This window comes from Gallinula chloropus, assembly GCF_964237585.1.
Source record: "Gallinula chloropus genome assembly, chromosome: 19".
Classification (NCBI taxonomy): Eukaryota; Metazoa; Chordata; class Aves; order Gruiformes; family Rallidae; genus Gallinula; species Gallinula chloropus.
The window spans coordinates 10,552,445-10,574,750 of record NC_140104.1 but is presented as its reverse complement, the minus strand read 5'-3'; the positions used below and the strand labels follow the sequence as shown (position 1 = coordinate 10,574,750).

General features: G+C 42.8%; 1 protein-coding gene across 2 annotated transcripts in view; it reads left to right on the top strand.

The window, feature by feature from the left end:
* Window positions 1-17,278, top strand: part of GOSR1 (golgi SNAP receptor complex member 1) — a gene marked incomplete at its 5' end in the record, with an annotated part of 34,516 nt that extends 17,238 nt beyond the window's left edge. For both annotated transcript variants that reach the window (XM_084273038.1, XM_084273037.1), the window contains 3 exons: window positions 4,083-4,112; window positions 13,456-13,538; window positions 14,867-17,278. In XM_084273038.1, the coding sequence (XP_084129164.1) occupies window positions 4,083-4,112; window positions 13,456-13,538; window positions 14,867-14,991 (238 nt within the window). In that variant the 3' untranslated portion in view covers window positions 14,992-17,278. The remainder of the gene's footprint in view (window positions 1-4,082; window positions 4,113-13,455; window positions 13,539-14,866) is intronic.
* Window positions 17,279-22,306: the final 5,028 nt, after the last annotated feature.

Genomic DNA, 22,306 nt, shown 5'->3' with positions numbered 1-22,306 from the left:
CTTCCATCCTGGAGGCATATTTCACTTAATTTTTCCTTTGGATTAATTCACCTGTCTGCATATTTAAATGACAAACTGCACAATCTTCTCTGAAGACAGCCATTGCACAGAGGCCTGATGGTTTCATATGCATGGCTGCTACTGTTGGATTTGTGCCATTTATTACAGTAGGTGATTACCTCAGCACCTTTCAGTATTTCTTTTATATTGTGTTTTTTAAATGGCTTTGTCAAAGTGCCATCTGTCTCAATGGCAAAAATGCAAAGCTTATTGAAACAGATGGCAAATAAGATTAATAGTGCCCAGAGCTGTTGTTTGCTTGCTTGGATGTTCATAAGGTAATGTCCATTGAATTTGTTGTCTTTTTTTTTTTTCTAAGAGCCTCTTTTTTGTAGTGTTTTGAATCTGTAAATTAACCAAAATTGCCTTGTTCAGTGTTGTTGGTTTTTTATTTTGTCAGACAGTTGAAATGAGCATTATTCCTAATTGCAGAACAGGTTTATTTGTGCAAAACAGGTTGTTAATAGTCTCAGATCCTGCTCGTGCTGCCAAAATTTCTGTGAATGTCATTGCCATTTTCTGCTGGGGCTTGTTCCTCTGCCTGTAAGTGGACATGGTTTTGGAAATCCTCTGGGAGCCATCAAACGATGGTGCTCCTCAGGGTGGGAAGAACAGACTGGAAACTGTGTAAATCTGTATGCTCCCTGCCTATTTATTTAAGGCTTTGAGTTCATTCAGGCTGCCCTTTCCTATCCATCAGTTATCCTGAAAGAAAAGTTGTATGCATCTCATCCTTTTAAGTAGTTGGATGAGCTCCCTGCGTGGTGAGAGACATTAATCTTGTGACTTCAGATGCCTTGTGTTGGTGTTTGCATGTGATGTCTCTGTGTGTTGGTAATAAGAACTGTTTGTTACAGGGTTTATACATTGTTAATACCTTCTGCCTGTCATTGTTTTCAAGGTAGCTACATTTCCAGGGTTGATTTTGTGTGTGTGTATACATACATATATATGAAAAATAATGCAGTGTAATATAATCGAATGACAAGCTTTTAATTACTTTTTGTATTTACATCTCTGATTATGTAATAAAACTGCCTAATGACTGCTTTCTCTAACACAAAAAGCAGTTAGTGGCTCTGCTGCAAACTGGCAGGCCCAATATTTTGTGCTCTGGAAAGCATGGAGAGTATCCTAGTTCACTTGAGGTCTACTGAATCTGTTCAACTTCGCTTTCATCAACACGAAAATACTGTAATTTCACCCGTTAAATATGGACAGACAGTGATGCTGATGAGTTTTCCAGGGCAGGGCTTGTGTTCCAATAGGCCTGTTTTAGCAATGATTTGTTCCACAGAATTTTTGTCAGTGGAACTTATTTCCAGCTAGGCTTCAGATAGCTTTTTTTTTTGTTAACAAATTTAAAAAAAACCCCACACCTTTTTAAAAACAGTGCATTCTTGTGTACCATTCCTGCCTTCCAAACCATCTTCTGATGGGTTTGCAGTTTATTCTTATTATGCACTGCCCACAAGACACTTGCCTGTTCAACTCTGTGTATGAAAGGCACGTTCTCAGTTGAATTTTCTATCTTTGAGAATCAGCAATTACAGTAATCTTTAATGCATCACTTTTCTGCTTGCCTCGGGGACGTTATCTGATGCTGTGAGACTTGAGACTGCTTACATCATCTTGTGTACATAACTCTGGTGTTTTACTTCTCCGTGCCAGTGGTAATAAATACCACACAGTGAATGGAAATGGGTTTATTTGATTAAACCAGTGTGCTTGCAACTGATGTGAGTCGTTGGAGTCCCTGTTTTCAGGGTTTGCTGCCCCAGTTGAGTCCCTCTCGACTTAAAATCAGGCAAAATATTTTTAGTGCTTTGTGTGCTGTCTCCATATTTCGAGCCATGGACTAGACTGAAATAGTAACCTTCATGTTTTCACTCCTCTTCACAGACAAATAAGGACATTCTGTTAACATCTCCCCCCTCCCCTTGTCCCCCCTCCCTGAGCAGTTTACACACGCACGCTGTGCAACGTGCTCCTTCGCCGTGCCTCCAGCTGGAGGTGTGGGGGGATCTCCAGAACTTCTGTGGGTAGGAGAAAAGTTCCAAATCGGGCAGCTCTGGCTGAGTCAGAGGCAGAACTGTGCTGTGCCGGAGGCTGTTGATACCTTCCCTTCCTGGGGTGGCAAAACACTTGAAACAAGGAGGATGGAAGGCGAAGGCGGTCATGCTCCTCCAGTGTCTCTTATTCCTCTTGGCTTGGCAACAATAAATTCTACTCTAATCCTGGCAGCGATAGCCACCACAGCATGAAACTTCTTTCTATCAGACTGATTTCCTTCTTAAACTGCAAACTTGCTTCTTTTGTTGTTGTTCTACAATAATTTTGGCAAATCTATGGGGTAAATACAGTAATTGTGGGGATGCACCGTTGTTCCTGCAGTATGGGAAGCACGGATGCAGTCACCTATTCCATGTCAGTATCACACTTGAGTTATTGATTGTTGTCATAGGATACATTTTTCTGGGGTTTCATAATCAGCTGTAAAACACTGATTAAAACCCTGTCTATAATGAGTACAGGAAAAGAGCCAGCAGTGTGCCTGGGCAGCCAAGAAGGCCAATGGCATCCTGGCTTGGATCAAAAACAGTGTGGCCAGTAGGTCTGGGGAGGTGATTGTGCCCCTGGACTGGGCACTGGTGAGGCTGCACCTCAAGTGCTGGGTCCAGTTCTGGGCTCCCCACCATCAGAAGGACATTGAGGTCCTTGAGCAAGTGCAGATAAGGGCAACCAGGCTGGGGAAGGGGCTGGAGGGCAAATCCTGTGAGGAATGGTTGAGGGATCTGGGGATGTTCAGCCTGGAGAAGAGGAGGCTGAGGGGAGACCTTCTCCCCACCTACAAGTACCTGAAGGGAGGGTGCAGAGAGGTGGGCGATGGTCTCTTCAGCCAGGGGACAGGAGATGGGACAAGGGGCAATGGCATGAAGCTGTGCCAGGGCAGGGTCAGAGCAGATATTAGAAAATAATTTGTTACTGAAAGAGTTGTCAGGGCTGGAACAGGCTGCCCAGGGAGGGGGTTGAGTCGCCATCCCTGGGTGTGTTCAAAAAAGGGTTAGATGAGGTACTTAGGGATCTGGTTTGGCTTAGGATGGGAATGGTTGGACTTGATGATCTTCAAAAGTCTCTTCCAACCTGGTGATTCGGTGATTCTGTGAAAAGAGAAATTGCTGTAGTCTTTGGAGGCCCTTGCTTGTCATCTTAATCTTGCACATCCGTTTGGAAGGGCAGTGTTCTCTCTGGTGCTGTGCTGCAGGCTGGCCTTTCCCCAGCGATGCTACATAAAAGCTCGATTAACGGGTGGCAGCGAGGGGGAAGGGGCACGTGTTACCAAGGTCTCTCTCTTACAGATGGCATGTATTCCATTTCCCATATGCAGCCCTTCATTCTCATCCAACTGGTGCTGCTGTAGAAAGAACTTGCCTTGTTAACCACCATAAAAACAGTGTTGGGTGAACTAGCTCTGCAGCAGGGTTTTGAAGTGTGGTTATCGCCTGGAACCAAGTCTTGGCTTTTATTTTTAATTGCATTTTTTGAAGGGCTGGGCAGGAATGGCCAGGATTGAAAAGCAGTAGAATTAGGTACTTCCTTCTCTAATACTCTTTTTAACAAACTGCCCTGGGCTCCTGGTACATATCAGAGTCAGTTAATGTTAATTAGCCATGAATCACGGAGCCCACTGCCCTTTTTCTGTCTTCTCAGTGCTTTATGTGTTCCCCTGAGCCTCTGCTCTAGCACAGGTAGGAAGTGCTGCTCCAGAGGACACTGTGTATCTTCTACAAAGATTCTTGTCACATACACCAAATCTATGGAGCAGCAAAAAGTGATAACCTCTTGAAATAAGACATTTTGAGGGCAGGCTTGTAAAGGTTTGTATTATAGCAACCATGGATTTAATCATCTAATAAAATACTACTTGGTGCTTATTACTTGTTACTAGTGCTTAGCTGCCAGCTGGGGCAAAACCACAGTGTTACTTTTTTTAACTTTTTTGTTTTTCTTTTGGCTTTCAGCTCAGATCGACTGATAGAAGAAACAATAAGGTAGGAATTAACTCACTATTTCATTATTTTCTGTACAATCAGTGTTTATGCTGAATTGTGTCCAAAGATCTATTTTTTTCTTTAATACAGTAACTGTGTTGTTTACAACTTGTAGGCAGGACCACAATGAAGTGGTGGTGGGTTGGATGGTGGTTTGTTTTATTTCCCTAGTCGATGTTGACAACCTAATTTAGAAACTTGACTTGCTGTGGAAATGTGAATAGCCCCTACAAAAACCCAGGGGATGATAGAGCAGAGCGACTCACAGGTTGAACTGTTCAGAGCTATTCCAGCAGTCAAGCTGTTCCTTCTCACAGCAGCACTCTTCTGCAACAGGATTTTTCTGTAATCCTTCAGTGCATTCAGCACCCTGGCAGGCAGCTGGTGTCAGCAAGCGATTTTACCACAAGGGCTTGAGAGGTTATGGCTGTTGTATTACTCTTCTTCACCTTTTGGGGTGATTTTTACATGGTTTAAATACTTACATGAAACATTCTCCAACTGATGTAGAAATTTTAGAACTGTAGCATCATAAAATGACTTCTAGCATCTGTGCCCTTCCCAATTGTCCATTGAACTCTGGGATTTTGCAGACCAATAATTCAGAGTGCCCCACTTAATGGTTTTAAATTTTAGATTATTGCTTTAAAAAAGAAGAAAGAAAGCAAGATATGCTTTCAGATAATGCATGTACTGGCATAAGTGATCAAGAAGAGTAATTAGAGGTGCAGCAAGGTTCTGTGGCCATTAAGGGCTGGCTAGCTTAAGTACATATAGTGGGCTTAGTATAATTAACGTGGTGGAAGAATGTGTTAAACCACATGAACGTACAGTGGTGAACTAGAGGTGGTCAGTACAATAATGTCTGAAAACGTGGTGGTCATCTCACCACAGCCTCATAAAGAGATCGGCCAAACTTAGCACAGTTATTGTGAATACTTGTTTTACTTTGGTTTCTAGTCCTTTCCTGATTGAAACATCCTCTCCATGCTTGCAGCCCTAACTTTTCCTCATGTAAAACTGCTCAGCATTTGTTGAATCTCTTTATTTGCTGCCACTCCGGTAACTAGAGCATTAAACAGCATATGGTGATTTATTAAGCTTAATATCCTGCAAAATTACTTGTATTTTATCATTTGAGCTCTTTGCCTAGCCTGATGTCATCAGAGAAGCTGAGACTATGTGTGTGTGTGGTAAGTGAACCTCTGTGTCAGGTCCCCTGCACCTGGGAACACAGGGCAGCTACCTGAGTATTCGCCCAGGTTCCTCCTGGTGAGGAGCCTGCTCAGAAGCTCCATGGTGTTATCAGTAGGTGTCCTGGGGGGGTTTCAAACTGCTGAGAGGTTCCTTTGCTTGAGCCACTGAGTGGTTGACTGAGTTGACCATCTCCACAGTGACTGCTTCTCATGCAATAGTCCCTTCTGCACGGCTTGGCTCAGAGCTCCTCGGTGCTGTTTGCTGAACACATTCCTTCCCTTAATAAATTAAGGGGGTTTTGGTTTGTTTTGGTTTTTTAAGAGGCTGGATTTCAGCACTCCTTATTGTACCAATTATCCATAGTGAATGAACTTGTGTAGTTGTTGCCAGAAATGTTCTACATTTCTTTTTTGGGGGAAAAAAGCTTATTCAGTAACTACATTGAGCAGGAGACGTGGTTTCATTTACATCATCTTAAGTCAGCTCCAACTCTGGTGAAACCAGGGTGATTTTATTTCTTCGCTCGTTCTACTCTTTTTCTTATCATCCCCAGTAATTGCAAGTATTCTGGGGTGTTACTAATTAATTGGTGCTAAAAAAACCCTGAAATTATTTTACCAGGTAGAAATGTACCCAACTCCTGACTATCAATCGCTTTATCTATTGCAAACCAATTAAAAGAGAGAACTGTGCACAGGGAAGCCATTTGAATGCAGATTCCTTGAGGGAAGTCAGATGTAATTAGCCAGTTCTGGCTACTAATACTGCTCAGACTTCAAGGTTTACATCTGCTGTGGTTCATTACTCATTATTTGGGTGTTAATTCAGGAAGCTAAAAAATTCCTTGGTTTATTTTAGTGGTGGTTATTAAACGGTGATTCTAAACACTGGGAAGCATTTTTCTGTGCATGCAGAGGCTGTTGTTGACAAGCTGTTGTAGCAGTGACCCCGATGCCAGGGACTGACAGTCAGCACTCCTTGTGAAACCTTTGCTCTAACTTTCCACAGAGGAGAGAACCAAAGAGGTGCAGAACCTCAGCTCCTCCTGCACACGGTTCCTCCGCAGGAGCAAGTGTACCTTCAAGAGACTCTGTGGACACCTCAGCTGAAATGATTCAGTTACTGAAGTGATGAGGAGGGCTGTTACTCCAGATGTTTTGTTAATTCTAAACTTTTAATCGATTTTTAACAGAGTGGCATGACATGGGTTCTTACTGCAGCATATTTCTTTCCAGAAAGGAGTGGGATGTGATACTTTGTACTGCAGTTCTTCTGGAACAGCATTTGCTTCTCTTGCCCAGATTTAAATATAAGCATAGATATCTTGGGGTTTTTTTTCTGCTTAATATGTTTGGTGTTCTTAGGTTTTCATTTTCAAACATTATCACTTCTCCAAAATAGCAAACAATTTATTTCTTGTTTTCCAACAACTTGTATTTTTAGGTTGGCTCAGCTTGAATTTTTTTACAGTTTTGCATGTGGAGTGTGACAAGCTCTTAGGGTTTTATTGTAAGAACGTTGCTGAAGCCTGATTCGGGCTGATTTGTCAGTGTTTGTGTATTAAAGATTGTCCTCCTCCAATTCCACTCTGAAACCAGACCAAAACCATAGATTTAATTCTAAAAAAAAACCCAAACCCAAACCTCCCCTTTATATTTGGGGTGTTTCTTTAGGTAATAATTAGGATTTACTAACAGGGAAAAATTGGCATTGAATCCTTACTTTGGGGGGATGACTAGGCATTGAATTAGATTCTGTGTCTTCTTGCATTTCTGGGGAAACATTCCTTTTGTTTCCATCTCAGGCTTCATCAAAAGGCAATGATCTGTAAAGTGATTTGAAAAAGCGTGTGTGTGTGTGTGCACACATATATATACACACACATGTATATTCATAGATACAAATATATATGTATGTATACTCAAAGAATAAGGAATACACCAATATTTTTTACCAAATTAAAACTAGAGCTTGCATTTCTATGCAGAGTCACAGAGTCCATTCCTTTAATCATAGACATTGTCATGAATTTAAATGAGCAAGGCTGATTCATGGAGTACAAAGTGAAGCCAAAATTCCAGTAATACATGAATTATTTGATTTTTTTAAAAACATCTCTTGTTCCTTTAGAGCTTTGTTTTAGTTCTTCATCAATGTAGATTTGACTGAGCTGTCTCAATGGATGAAGCAAGGAGTTGACTTTTTGGTACGTTTCACTTGATAATACGCTGTGTGTACGTGGCTGCTCTGTGGGGTGAAAATACCCAACAGCTTTAACGTTTGTTGAGGTAAAACCACTTTGCTTCCAAGACAAGCAGCATTAAAAGCCTCTCCCTGCATGTTAAATTAGTTTGTCTGTAGCAGTAGCTGGAACTGTTTATTACTCAGTATTTTTTGGTGCCGGTGAGAAACTCTGTAAAAATATCAGTTGTTTTACTTTTAAAGACAAATTTGGTTGCTTGCATACCCACAGCACTGCTGGACATTCAAGGATGGGTTTGAAATGCAAGTGAAATGTTGAGGGATTTGAGATAATCCAGCTGCAGATTTGTGGGAGAGATGGGTGGGCTCTTTGTGGCACTGACCTCCAGTTTACCCAGAAGAGATTTCTCCAGCAGTGCTGCAGTTTTTATTGTTGTACTTCAGCAGTGCTTTAATATTAAATATAGAGAGCAGAATACCATCTGGTTTTAGAAACTTGGTTTACACCCAACTGTAGTAGATGGAGCCAGTGCTGCACCAAGAATAGTTCCTGCTAGTTTCCAAATGAAACGTGAAGTCAGGGCCACCTCCCTTCCAGGAAGAAGCATTTAATCTTTTATTGTACATTTTGTGTAGATGCTTTAAAACATCAGAGAAAAGGTATTCTTGATCCAGGGAGATAACAGTGTCGAGTGACTAAATGGGGCCAATATTGTGAATGGGAAGAATATGATTTTTTTTTAAATTATTACTATTTTTTTCAATGCATTTGGCAGTGGAGAAATGGCAACAGTAAATCTGTGAGCATATGTTAGGGATGGGAATGAAACCAAAATGAAGGATATGAGGAAGCTGCAGTACCTAAAACTGTATCAGCCCAATCCCCAGAGTAGCCCCCAGGAGCTGTGTGTTTTCTGCTAGTGCTTCAATTTAATTGTCTCATTTACAGATAGAAAGGCTTAGGTAAACCAGCTCATGTTTTGAGTAATCAAATTATATGTGAAGAACAGAGCTTTTCACTTGAATTTTGACTTGTTAATGGTAACTAGAATCCAGTTAAACTCTTGTTTGTGGATATCACGGTTACAGTTCATTACTAGACCATGTCATATTAAAATGGTAATCACTATAATTACTTATTTTTTTCTTCAGGGCTCTTCATTCAAACATAGACCATTGAGGTACATTTTTTTTTTCAAAATACCAGGTAGAAGAAATGAAGAACATTCCAATCTCATAAGATGAAAACTTAAACAGATACACCCTGCCTTTTTGTATGAAATGGACAGTTTCACTCCTCAGATGTTAAAGCAGGAACCTTTTGTTCCATGATAATCTGTAATAATTACTTCCAGAGGCATTTTGGAAGTGTCTCAGCAACCCTTTATATCCTGGCAATCATCTTGTGTTTTCACTTCTGTAAATTAATGCATACCTTAATGAGTCATTGGATGCATTTTAGGAAAACATGTGGCTTAATTCAGGAGTGCTTTGAGAAATGCTGTATTAAAACTGCATCTGCACAAGCATCCAGTTGGTGTGGGGGTGTAAGATGAGAAACTGTAGGTCACTGAGCAAGATTTCCTGTGCACAGCTAGGAAATCTTACTCTTTTGGGGTTGGGGTTTTGTTTCCAACTTGGTTCCTAGTGATTGAAAACTTCCTGAGTGCTCTCCTCACTGGCAAACGTAAGGTTTGGGCAAGCTTATGGCTTTTTACTTTAGAAAACAAAAGAAATACCTGTATGCTGAGTTGTAAATGAATAGCTTTATCAAATGCCATATCTTCTCACCTGTGCTGCAATTTCATGTGTTTGCTGATGTGATTTTGTAGTCCCTTTTTCAGCCCCCACTGGCAACTGCTTTTTCTGTGCTGATACAGGGGTGTTTCCTCACTGCTGAGAATTTCTGCCAACACCTTCTCTTAGATGCTTTTCTTTGTATGCTCATGCTCTGTTGGGGTAGGGAATGATGTGATTATTTCTCACCTCCTCCAATCTCATTTTCACTTTCTTGTCTGGTAATTTTAATCCTGAAAAGACTCTCCTGTGTAATCTAATACATCAGGTGCATTTGAGGGTTAGATGAGTTAGTGTATCCACAGGAGCCAAGCACAGGCAGTACTACACAGTCCAGGAGGAGGAGCAGCTTTGCAGATTGTCTCCTGTTCCTTCTGCAGAAACAAAGAGCACTGGTTAATGGATTCTGGCAGCCCCTTTACAAAGGTAGTGACTGCAACCCTCCTTGCTTCCAGTTAACGATGAGTTTCGTTTTCACTTTCTGCTGATTGGTGCTTCAGAAGTGTGAAAGAAAATAAAAGGCTAAATAGATGGCTGCAAATAAAAAAAAATGCTTGGCAGTGTGTCTTAGTTCTGCTCTGAAACAGCTCTGGGTTTGGGGTTTGGTTTGGTTTTTTTAAGTCAAGTATATCCAAACTTAGTAGTAAAATGTTAGATTTGTTCTAACAGAGCTGCTGGTTGAAAATGCCAGGGCTTTGCCTATATGATACCAAACACTTTGTATTCTCTTAATGACTGATAAACTCCCAGTTTCCTAATGTATGCCCAAGTTCACAGGCTGCCAGTATAACCTTATTATTGATCTGCCCTGTCACTGCATGTTGTTCTGTGTAAAAGAAATTGCTCTGTAGAGCTTTTGGAAGAGTCTTTTCTGTGACCTGAAAGCTGTGAGTGCCATAGGCTGGCCCTTCTGTCACCTACATCTTAACATAGGTGGGTGTGATGAACTCATCTTGCTTTCCAAGGTATTCTGCTACTGCTAAAACCACAATCATGCCACCTAAAATGGGCTCTGGCTTGCTGAACTTTGTGTTTTTATGGGTAAAACCAGAGCTGGAAAAGGCAGCCCCCACCTGAAGAGGTGCTAACAGATTTTTCTTTTTCCCTTTAAAGTTTTCCTGGCACCTTATAGGAAGGCTGGAGATACTGTATCAAGGGCTGCTTGAGATGAAGCAGGCAGATAGGATGGAACTGAGCCCAAAAGAACTCATTGCTCCAGAAATACTTTAGAGGTCATTGATCTGAGCTGTTTCTTCTTTGAGATGTTTGTGAGCTGTGATACTGACCTTTTGCTGTAAGGCTTGAAGGACAGTTGTTAGCCAGGTTTTTGCCAGCTGTTCTTGGGACACTGTAGTGCCCTGGTTGGGAAGCCAGAGGTACTTGGGATGATCCAGAGCTGCTCATTCCAAGGGTTGTTTTCTTCAGAGAGAAGCTGGAAATAACTGTATCAATTCAATGTCAGGAACTCCAGTTCTGTGTTGAGTAAGTAGACAAATATAATTTGTGTGTGTGACTTTTTTTTCCTGCTAGATTTATCTGGAAGGATCCACTGAGGTGAATGAAAGTCCTTTTTTATAATCACCTTCCAATGCTGTTATGTCAGGTCAACCTAAGTACTTCAGGACTAATATCTGGACAAATGATGCTTTATTTTAACTGTAACAGAAAGACAAGCCCAAAACCAGATGAATTCAGTACAGAACAGTGCATGAAAGCCAGATGTCTTGAGTAAGTACATTCAGAGACTTCAGCAGTAAATACTCTGGCTTTGTGTAAAATGCCATGTCCAGTTCAGATTGCAGGACTTGAGATTCATGTTAGGCTTCCTTAGAAACAATGCTTGACCTTAGCTGTGATTTTTGTGTTGTTTGTGTGCAGACACTGGGTGTGAGCAAGTGTCAGATGTCTCTGTTGGGTAAAAGAAGCATTGTCCATTTTCCTGTCAGTTTATTCTCCTCTGAAATTACAGCTGTAGTTCCCTTTCCTCACATTTATGTCTGTTTTATCATATTGTTCCACTTGGTGTTCTGGAAGAATAAAAGTTCCCTCCATATTTAAGGCTCACAAACTTGTCCAATAGTTTTTTTAATTGCTGTTATTCATGTAGATATTGTCAACAGCCACATAGGTGTCATGTTCTGAGTTACTATCCAGCTGTGTTGTATTTATGGCCTTGGTTTGTTTATTTTGAAGTGCATGCCAGGCAAGGAGAGCAATACTCTTCCTTCTTAAGCACCATATCTCCAGAGCCTGAACTTTTTTCTACTGTTTCTCTAGATGTAAACAAGTCTGGGCAGTTTGTCTTGACAAAAGCATTGCATTCAAAGTAGCTACTTGAAAATACTACGTGGAGCTACAAGTAGTAGCCCACCTTTTTGTTTTCCATCCTGTAACTCTGATTTACAAGCAGAAGAGAAATTAAGTAGAGAAAAAATTTTGTCAGCTGAGTACATATGATCATATTCATGGATGAATGTTCATGCAGGACACTGGGCTGCCATCCAGAGACACCTGGACAGGCTGGAGAGCTGGGCAGGGAGAAATCAGATGAGGTTCAATAAAAGCAAGTGGAGAGTCTGGCACCTGGGAAGGAACAACTATTTGTATCAGTACAGGCTGGGGGATGAGCTGCTGGAGAAGAGCTCAGTGGAGAAGGACCTGGGGGTCCTGGTTGGTGACAGGGTGACCATGAGCCAGCAGTGTGCCCTGGGGGCTGAGAGAGACAATGGGATCCTGGGGGGCATCAGGAGGAGTGTGGCCAACAGGTCAAAGGAGGTGAAACTCCCCCTCTGCTCTGCCCTGGTCAGGCCCCACCTGGAGTATTGTGTCCAGTTCTGGGCTCCTTGGGATAAAAAGGACAGGGATCTCCTGGAGAGAGTCCAGAGAAGGGCTACGAAGATGATTAAGGGCCTGGAGCATCTCCCCTATGAGGAAAGGCTGAGTGAGCTGGGGCTGTTCAGTCTTGAGAAGAAAAGACTAATGGGGGGATCTAATTAATGTCTATAATTATCTTAAGTATGGGATGCAGGGGGAAATGGGCAGCCCCTTTTCAGTGGTCTGTGGGGCCAGGACAAGGGGCAATGGCTGCAAGTTGGAGCACAGGAAGTTCCACACCAACATGGGGAAGAACTTTTCCCCAGTGAGGGTGCCAGAGCCCTGGGACAGGCTGCCCAGGGGGTGTGGAGTCTCCATCTCTGAAGAGATTCCAGCCCCGTCTGGAGGCTGCCCTGTGCAATATGAGCTGGGGAGCTGCTCTGGCAGGGGGGTTAGACCCCATGAGCTCTGGAGATCCCTTCCACCCCCTACAATTCTGTGATTCTGTGATATTCTTAATTAGGACCAAAGCTCAACAATGTATTTTATCTGTGCTGTGAAGGATGCATCACTTGATACGACGGCATTATACACCAGTTCCCCCAACTCCAGCTTGTGGAAATGCCAGGTAGGGCTTGCTGGGAAGGAACATCAGTGCAGGAGAATCCAAGCTTTCCCACTCATCTGGAGGCAGAGGACAGTGTTAATCCTGAGTCGGAGTACATCTCAATGCTTTGTTGTGTTCAGATGCCTTCAAAGACCTGGTGACTGTATGTCCTGGCTTGATGGTCCAGAAACCCTCTGTGTAAAGCTCAGGTCTCAAATAGCAATTCCATCTCCTCTCAACCAGCATGTTCACTTTGCAAATTGATTTTTTAATTGTGAGTCAGCTCTTAGTTGCTTAATATTTCTGTAGCTATCATATCCTGATGGCAGGCAAGAAATTTCATAACGCTCTCTAGAGTGAAAGTAAGTATGGGGCTTCTGCAATTAAACAAACTTCTAAATTGAAAACTTATGCCAGAAGAGCACCTTCAGGTTTGCTCCTGGTTTTGGTCACAGCTTGGGGAGATAGGCCAAAGCTCTGGCTGTTTCAAGAAATTGCAGTGTCTTCAAATGTGAAAGGTTTATGTAGAAAAGAGAAAATGATTTAAGTGTGAAGAATAGAGATTAATGGGGAAAATGTGGTTTCATTCATATTGCGTCACCTCATTCATTGTCCTCTGAAGGAGCGTTGCCTGCTTGCTTTCCTCTTGCTTTAGCTGTAGATTATTCTTAGCACCAACAACTTGATCCACTCTTCTCTTTTTTTTGCTTCTTCTTCTTTCTCCAGCATTGCCATGGCAACTAAAGAAAATATGACTTCGCAGAGAGGGATGTTGAAGTCAATACAAAGCAAGATGAATACCTTGGCTAGTATCCTTTCCTAAATGGTATGTTGCCAGTGCAGAAGAGGAGGTATAGTACAATTTTTCACTCTGTCACTTGGGGATGAAAGTGCTTTGCAATGTCAGTGGCTGTGTAACCTGTAGTGGTGTGTTGTCATCAGTGACAGACAGACTATTTTTTAACCAGTTTCACTTGATAATCTGACTGAAGCATCTTAATGATGGATGTGGCAAATAAGGTGGTTTTACTGACATTTGAATTCTGCATATGAATCAGTGTAGCTTAATTTCCAGGTAGGGATCTGCAATGGCATTTTACAACCTTCCCTGCCATATGTCTTCATAAAAGTTTAATTTCATTTTACTTCTTGCTTTTTGCTTTCAGGACTGTCCAGAGCTGAAGCTTGGCATACATTGCTGCTTCTTATGGCTTTACAGCTAAGAGTATTCATAACCTGAGTTTCCTCTTGGCAGTCACAGTCCTGTAGATCTTAAGATTTTGGGCTGTTGGTTTCTCCTCATATTCTGTGCTCATGGATAAAGAATGTGCCAGACTGTCAAGTCATGCATGTTTGTAGTTTTTCCAGTCACTCCCTCCTTTCTATCATAAGGGTCCAAAGAGCAACATTAGCATCATTTGATTAGACAGATTACATCCTGAAGAGATGTATCTTGGTAACCCATAAATTTCATTATTGTTCTTAGCAACTGGCAAGGAAAAAAAGAAATAAAATAAAATTCAATAAGCTTCAGTCTTAAAAGATTCTTGGTTTCAAAGACCTGAAGCTCTGATAATTACTATCCTGTTGGCAATTGTTTTGCACATTAAAAGATAGATTTAGATCTTTCTGATTTTACAGTGGGAGTTCTTCCTTATGTGCTATACTGGAACAGTGGGTGGTCATGCAACGTGGATGATTGTCTCAGGCAAATGCCTTTGGTTGTTCCCTTCACCAGTAGCAGAATTCACCTAAATGAATTCCACAGATGTTTTATATAACTGCCCCATTTATTTCTTTTTCATTCTCATTTAAACACAGTTATTAAAAGTAACTAAACTTCACAGACTGGAGATGAATGTATATCAAACCCTGGTATTGTAGGTGGCCAAGTGAGGAGTTCTGTGTGAATGTGAGCTCTGAGATGCTCTGCTCTCTTTTTCCCCTCTGTTACTGGTGAAGTACAGCTCTATTGCTGCTAGCTATCCATCAGGGGTTTTTTACTGCATCTGTGTTCTCCAGCTTGGCAGTAGCTCTGCATCTCATGCAGTACTGGGATTTCCCTGTGCAGAATTTGGAGCCTGTTAGTGAAGATGTTGTTGTTTGCTGATATGACCTTGACTCAGACTCCTTAAAGATCGGTTTCCAGCAGTGAACAGCCTGATTCAAAGGATCAACCTTCGGAAACGACGAGATTCTCTCATCTTGGGTGGCATTATTGGCATCTGTACCATCTTACTGCTGCTATATGCTTTTCATTGATGGATGTTCCCCCATGGACTCTGCTAAACTCACCACCACCATCCCTCCCCACCCCCCCCAGTCAAGGGAAAGTGAGTGGGGGGGAAGCGACAGACTTCAAACAGCCTGCTCGTCACGGCTGGGAGTATCAGCATGATGTCTAGAGCTTATGATGGTAGACTGCGACACTGGTTTTGGGTTGAAGCTGCAGTGTTTCTCCTTCCCTGCCATACATCTTCCTTTAGGTTATGTTTTGTGGGATTTGTTTGTCTTTTTAATTCCCTTTCTCACTGCAAGGTAAGTAAATACAGGATGCTTACCAGGACCAGAAGAACATTTTCTGTGCTCAGCAGTGCTGGGGGAGGTCTGGGGTTGCCTGGTAAGTGGGAAAAGATTGTAACTCTTCCCTTGGGTAGAAACTCTGCAGGAAGCCAGTTATTCCTGTAGGCCAAGCACTGTACTGAACACTTTTGCCCTGTGAGAAGAATATTGCAGCTTTAAGCCGTCAGGTTGCTCTACTACTAAATGCACATTCTGTAATACTTTTTAACTCATGGTTGAGATACTGGTTATTTCTGCATAACTTGTGCTGTGAAAACTGTGCTTCACACAAATTCCTCAAAGAAAAAAAAAGGAAAAAAAAAAAAAAGGATTGTTCAATTCACTTTTTGCACAGATTATGAATAAACCACCCCCTGAGGAAGCTTTGTGAGGTTTCTTGTGGCTTTAAAGGGGCTAGTAAGTCCCCTGTTGTAAAAAGGGAGCACAGTGTCCTAGCAGCTGTTTACTGTAGTGTTCAGTCATCTGAAAAGTGACCAAACATGAGTTCACCTAAAAGTATAGCCTTTTGGGTGCAAATACTTTGATTTTGGCTGGCATCATAAAGGTCTTTGTAAAGACACGATAAGCAGTTCAAGAAGTCTATATTGTCATTTAGATAAAGTTATTCTAATAGCATTAATATTTTTACATTGTAAGTAGGTTATGATCTAAACAGTCAATTGGAAATGAAAATTATGATGGTTATACCCCAGGCAAAGGTATCTGAACGCAAAATGTTTGGACATAACTCCTCACAGTAAAGAGTGGAATGTATGAATAGTGAAACAAGTATTATTTACCATTATTGGGGGGCAGGGAGGGGAAAGAATTTTGTCCAGACACACAACAGGAACCCTGTTATGTTTGTGTGTCTAAACAAAGCTGACATCAGAAATGGCTTTGATAGTGCAAATTCACCAATTACAGATTTTTCTGCTCTTTCAAGTAGCTCTTTTCCATCTGTCATGTCGTAACTCAATAAATTTCAACTGAGGCACTGAAATACCTTTCTAAAAAAACTTGATTAACTCTCTTTTCACAATCAATTTCCAGCGCTCCTAACAGATCTCATGTATGCCATTACCCACAGATGTCAAATGGGCTCCAGGTTCTCCTGTCAAATGGAGTGTGGTGGGACAGAGACGACTTTTTTACACTTTTTATAGTGTCTGTGAAGTACTTGTTGGAGGGAGTAGAGACTCATGCCTGTGTACTGTGCAGAACCACACTGTTTGTATGGATTTGAAGGCTTCTTTGCAGGCTTTGTGCTAAAAAGTCAACAAAGGCTTCTAATCAGTCATCTTGTCATTGGGATTAGAAAGTATTTGGAATTAATACATGTAAAACTGTGGGGCTTGTGTTTTAAACAGAGAGTTGATTATTTGGTTGATCCAGGAATGTTCCTGGTTTGAAATGAAGCAGTCATTAAAGGGGTTTATGAAAGCCCTCAATGGAGAAGAGAGGTTTGTTATTGAATTCATGTGTTGAGAGAGCAAACATCATCTCCCTGATGCTTTTTGTTTTGATTCCACCACCACCCTAAGGGACCCTGATCGGCGGTCGTGCTCCTGTCTGGGATTTGTAGGATATGGTTGCTCTATAGTTGGCAATAGAAGATCTGCAGTACCATAAATAAATTCATTTATTTAATCTTATAACCACTCTTTTAACTGGACTTAATTGATTATTTGGTGCATATATTTAATCTTACTGTGTGAAAAAGCTGCTATGGACAATATGTAGACTATAATATGTAAACAGAATTGATTTTTCACGTTATGGAAATGTTATGGAGGAACGGATATATTTTAGTATAAAATAACAGAAATGTGCTGAATTATGTCTGATAAAGCTTTACTGGAAATGGTCTCAGTGTTGGCAATCCCTCCACGGGTTTTGTGTTTGGTTTTGAGACAGTTTTGTGGGGTTTTTTAAAAAATACATTTAATTAACCTTCTAGTTTCCCCTTCACCATCAACTTCTTGTCTCCCAGCAGTGTGAGCCGGCGTTCAGCATTGCTCTCTGAAGTGGTGTGATTCTGCATAGCCAAGGGTTTGGAAAGGCTTGTTAATTCTGAACACCTCTAATAACTCAGACCTATAGCTGGGGCAACGGAGCATACACCAAGACAAGGACTGTAGTGTTTAATCTCAAGCCCCAGAGTACAGGCTTGTGCAGCTCTTGTTGCTAAATGTGTTCTCTGAGTGTTGGTGTGGTCAGAAAATTCTCGTTGCTGCAATTCCTGGCAGAGCTGCAGACTCGTAACCCCACCAAACAGAACCCTGCTGAGCCACGCCAGTGAAGCGACTCTGTCCATACTATTTCTAGAGGGCACGTTTCCCATGCACAGGCTTTTTGAATTTCTGCTTTGGTTTTTGCTCAGTACACAAACCCCTACTTGAAACTTGGCCAACAGCCCCTCAGCTGGACATCAGAACGCAGGAGATGGCATTGATAGCTTCCTGTGCCACGCTTGGTGGAGACACCAGTGGCTTTTTCCTCTAGTTTTAGACTTCTTTTTTTTTCCTTTACATGTTTATCTGATTCTTCAAGCCTGGTTGTTAGAGCAGAGGAATGGCATTCGGGCACCACCCAGTATTGTGTGTTCAGTCAACAGTGAGCGTTCCAGCAGCCCTAGCCCAGCCCTCAGCAGTCATCCCCAGCCCTGGCACAAGTGTGCCTGGGCAAGGGCAGAGGCAGGCTTTGCTCTCTGGGTGCTGGGACCAAGCAGCGTGGTGCTTCTGGTAATACAAGAGTTTGCCCTTCCTGGGAAGGCACTACATTTTTTTTCTTAATCAGTACTGATTTCAGGAGCTTTTCAAATATCCATGTGTGGTATTAATTCCTGGTGGATTCATTATGCTCAATAACCAACCAGAATTCTTTATTTGTAGTTTTAGAAAGCCTTTGGACAGTCTTAAGATCACTGGGAGAAGAAAGAGTCAGGTCCTTGCTGGATATTGAAAATGAAAGGACAGAAGTAGATCTTCAAGTGATGTGACTTGTTGGACAGCTTGTCCTCCAGGACTGTGTCTTCAGGGGAGCTGCGCTCCTGAGCTCCCCAAAACTGCTCCACAGGGAACAAAATCAGGGCCGCTGCCTCTCACTGTGTCGCTTGGTTGGGACCATCCTCTCTAAACCTCGCAGCTCCTTTCCCAAGGTCACTTGATGTGTAACCTTTTCCTAGTTCTACTTTTCTTTTTCCCCAAAGCTTTCATTTGAAATAGGAAGGAGAGAGAACAGCTGTATCACTTCTGAAAGAGGAAATAATTCTGGAACTCCTTATACCAGTACAGGATTATGAAATCTTGCAGAGCAGCGGTTCTGTTGAGCAATGCCCAGGACAGGAGACCTCAGTGAAAGACACTGAGACAAAACTGAGCCAGATTCTAGGTGACATCCCCAAGTCCTCTTGGTGTTCTCTCTCTCTCCTGTCGGTTGGATATTTGAAACCAATGTGATGCTTTCAATTCCAAATACAAAAGCAGTTGTTGGTCTGTCTACTGCTGAGTGAGGAAAGCAGTTTATTTAAACACTCAAGACAACAAAAACCCACCCTTTCTCACAAAATAGCCCAGCCCAGACTCTTGTAAATGATTTTCTGATTGCACTTTCTGATTTTTGGCTTTTCATACAGCTTCTTGAAGCTTATTTTATTGTAAGTGTAATTATTTTTGTTCTCACCTATTGTGCATTCTCTGTATGTATTAAAAAAAAAAAAAAGCTTTGATATGTAATTTAATAATAAATTAGAATTCTAAGCAAGGTGCTTGGTTCTTTCCCCTGTGACAGTTTGTGCCTACGTAAACTTGAGGGAAGATGCAGAGAAGATTCATCTCTCCTGTTTGGGATTGTCACTGAACATATGGATTAGCTGGTTCTGCGGTTCTGTACCTAGTGTCAGATGTGCTGGAGCATTTCCTGACCCAAAGAGCTCGGTTTGGCGGGGTGTGTTCCTCCTGCCTGCCTGTGCATCCGCAGTGGAAGGGTTTGGATAGAGTAATGCCTTCTTTCCTGCTGTTCTCTGACAGATGGAACAAGGATGGTTCTCTTCAGGGTAAGCTTTAAAAAGTTTTCCTCTATATCTATTGTATAAAACATGTCATTCCCCAACGCACACCAGAACCGACGCTGATCTAAGCATAAGGTGCCTCCTCCTCCTTTTTTTAATACACTGTGCTGTAGTTGGGTACTGTCCCCCTCCCCAAACACCAAAAATAAGCTAATACTTCTATGAGCAATTGTGAAAACCCTCCCTGTGAAGTTCCATTACATCCTGTAACTTCCTGCTGCGGTCTGGACCACCTCCATCCTGGGGTGTTCAAACCAGGCAGCGTCCTGCCTGGGGGACCCGTTGGCTATCTGGTGGTTCTGCAGTTGGTGTTAAATCTTTCCATGCCACTCAATTGTCTCAAACCAGGGACTGCCTGTACCTGTCTGTCTGCATAAGGCTGGGAATGAAGAGAGGTGATTCTCCTTTCAGGGCTGCCCTGCTGTGCCTGTAATGCCGCTTTCAAGCAGAGGGAGGTTTCTGGATCTCTAATGCACGTACTAAATATTCAGCAGTGACCATATGCTCTCTCAAGGGAAGGCTTTAACTCTTGTGTTTCAAGTCAAGGGGGAAACTTCAAAAACTGTTCTGAAAATGGAAAGGCAATTCTGCTGTGGGGTAGTGGGACGTGCAGTTCGTTTTTCCAGTTTGTGGCACTGGTAATAAGTGGTGCGTAAAATTCCATCTTCGTTTGGATTAGAAAATAAATTATTAACAGCTCTGAATCCTTTTTTCCAGCTCCTTGTACAGTCAATAATTCATAGTGGCACAGGCAGTAAGATACATATTTTTAACCATCCGCCTCCCAGAATACTGTTGTTCGTAGGGAGAATTGCTGGCCTGCCTGACAGGCTCAGGCACGGTGGGTGTTCGTGCATTATGGATGAGCTGCTCCTTCAGCCCTGGTGCCATTCCACCAGCAGCTTTCCTGCTGAAAGGGGAGCTGAGCACTCCATGAGAAATTCATAGGGAGAGACAGGAGCAGCTTTGTTTTGCCCGTTTCACTGGCTGGGGGAGATGCAAGGCTGGGTGATTTTTGATTTATAATCTGGGGGGGAGGGGGGTTATAACGTGATTTTTTGGAATGTTTTAATAGAAAATCTCGGTGCTTGGAGCAGGGATTTGCATTTGCTGGATGAACCCAAACCGGGGTGTTGCAGGTACAAACGCTGTGCCGGCTGTGCCTTGCATCCGGGCTGTGCTCATTAAATCCTCAGAGCCTGCTGTCGCCTTCATCTTCCCCCTCTGCAAGCTGTTTGAGGCTGGTAGAAGCCTGTGTGCTGCTGCTGGTCCCTGCCTTAATCCTTCCTGCCGCTGCAGCCCTCCTTGCTCTTTCTTCTTAATGGGACCCAGAGGCTTTGCTAACCCACTTTCGACAGCGCGGCTAGGAAAGCAGGTCTGGCCACAATCAAAGCCCCTCCTCCCCCAAAACGATGCTCTCCTGGTGGATTATTGTCTGGTTCTCTTGGCTTTCACATACAGGGAGTCCTCTTGACCGGCAGCAGTGTGGTTTTGGGAGCTCCTCTGCGATCGTGTCCGTGGAGGTCTCGCTCCTTGTATCGCCGTTCTCTGTCTGCTGGCTGCAGTGCCCGTGAGGTTCTCCTCCCCTGCTCCCTGGGTGCTCAGCTTCAAGTAGACATTTCAAACACGTTAATTTATTTTGCCCTCATCAAAAAAAAACCCCAAATCTATCCTTACTTTGAAGTCCAGGAAGGCTGTCCCAGGGTGACGTGGAGCTTATTGATTAAACCACACCAAGAGCTCTAGCTGCAAATTCACTGATAACCACGTTGGTGCCAGAGCCCAGTGTGATCCTTCACAGCCCCTGTAAACACCAGCATGCTCCTCCACAGCCCCTGTAAACGGGTGGAATTTAGTCCCTTCAGATGTTTTGTTTCTTTTCTTATCTCCCTTACCCATACCCATCTGTTTGATGCAAGGTTCTTGGAAGTGGGGACAATATTCTTCAGCCTTTGTCTTTCTAAAGGTGCTTTGGAAAGGAGTAGGAGCTCCACGCTGCAGGTTGCAAAGTCCCACTGAGCTGCTTGGTATGTAGAGTGGGAACTTTAAGATGTTTGTTGTGCCTGGGTGTGTGATCTGCTATGGATCCATCTGACTTCAGCCCCGTGCTGTGCTGGCTCCTTGCAGGGTGAAATGCTGCTGAAATGTCAGATTTGGGGTTTTTTTTTTCCTTTTATTTTAAGGGAACCTTTTCCTTAAAACTCTGCAGGATGCTCAGGAATATTGCAGGTGTGAGAAGAACTTGGGAGTAGCTGTAAAAGTGCTGATGAGGTGTCCCTGCCAAGCCCAGCTCTTGCCACACAACAGCATTCATTGTGGTAAAGCCTAACTGAACCACACAAGGACCTTCTCGTGGCTGGAGACTGGTGGGTACCTGTGTCATGGTGCTGAACAAGCAGCTGAGCCCATGAGCATCCCCTAAACTGCAGGGTAGGGTGAGCCTGCAGCGACACTTGGACTTTGTCAACCTGTCTCCTTGATGTGAGCAGAGAGGCCAAGTGCAGAGGGGCCCATCCGTGGATATCTCCCTGCTGTGCTATAAATGGAGCTCCCTTTAGGTCAGGCATGTATCACCAATGCTAAATTTACTTTAAAATATTACTGAGGTGGGGAGGTTTGTGAGTCAGGTCTATAAAAGCCTGTGCTGCTTATGTAAAGAAATGGAGAGAGAGAGGCAGGAGGGTGCTCAGCCTGCAGCAGAGACCGTGCCTGGTGTGTTGGCTGCCTGCTCAAAATAAACAGGTCTTGGTTTTCAGATAGCAACCACTCCTTTGGATCCCTCAGCAGGACTGAGGGATCTGCTGGCCACCTCCTCCTGCCTTTCCCTGTGTTTCAGGAAATGGAAATCATTTTCAAGCCCACGCTCTGGCTCAGGTGGAGTTTAAAGAAACCAACAAACCCCCCCAGAGCAAAACCAAACCCAACAAATATTTGTGGAATACG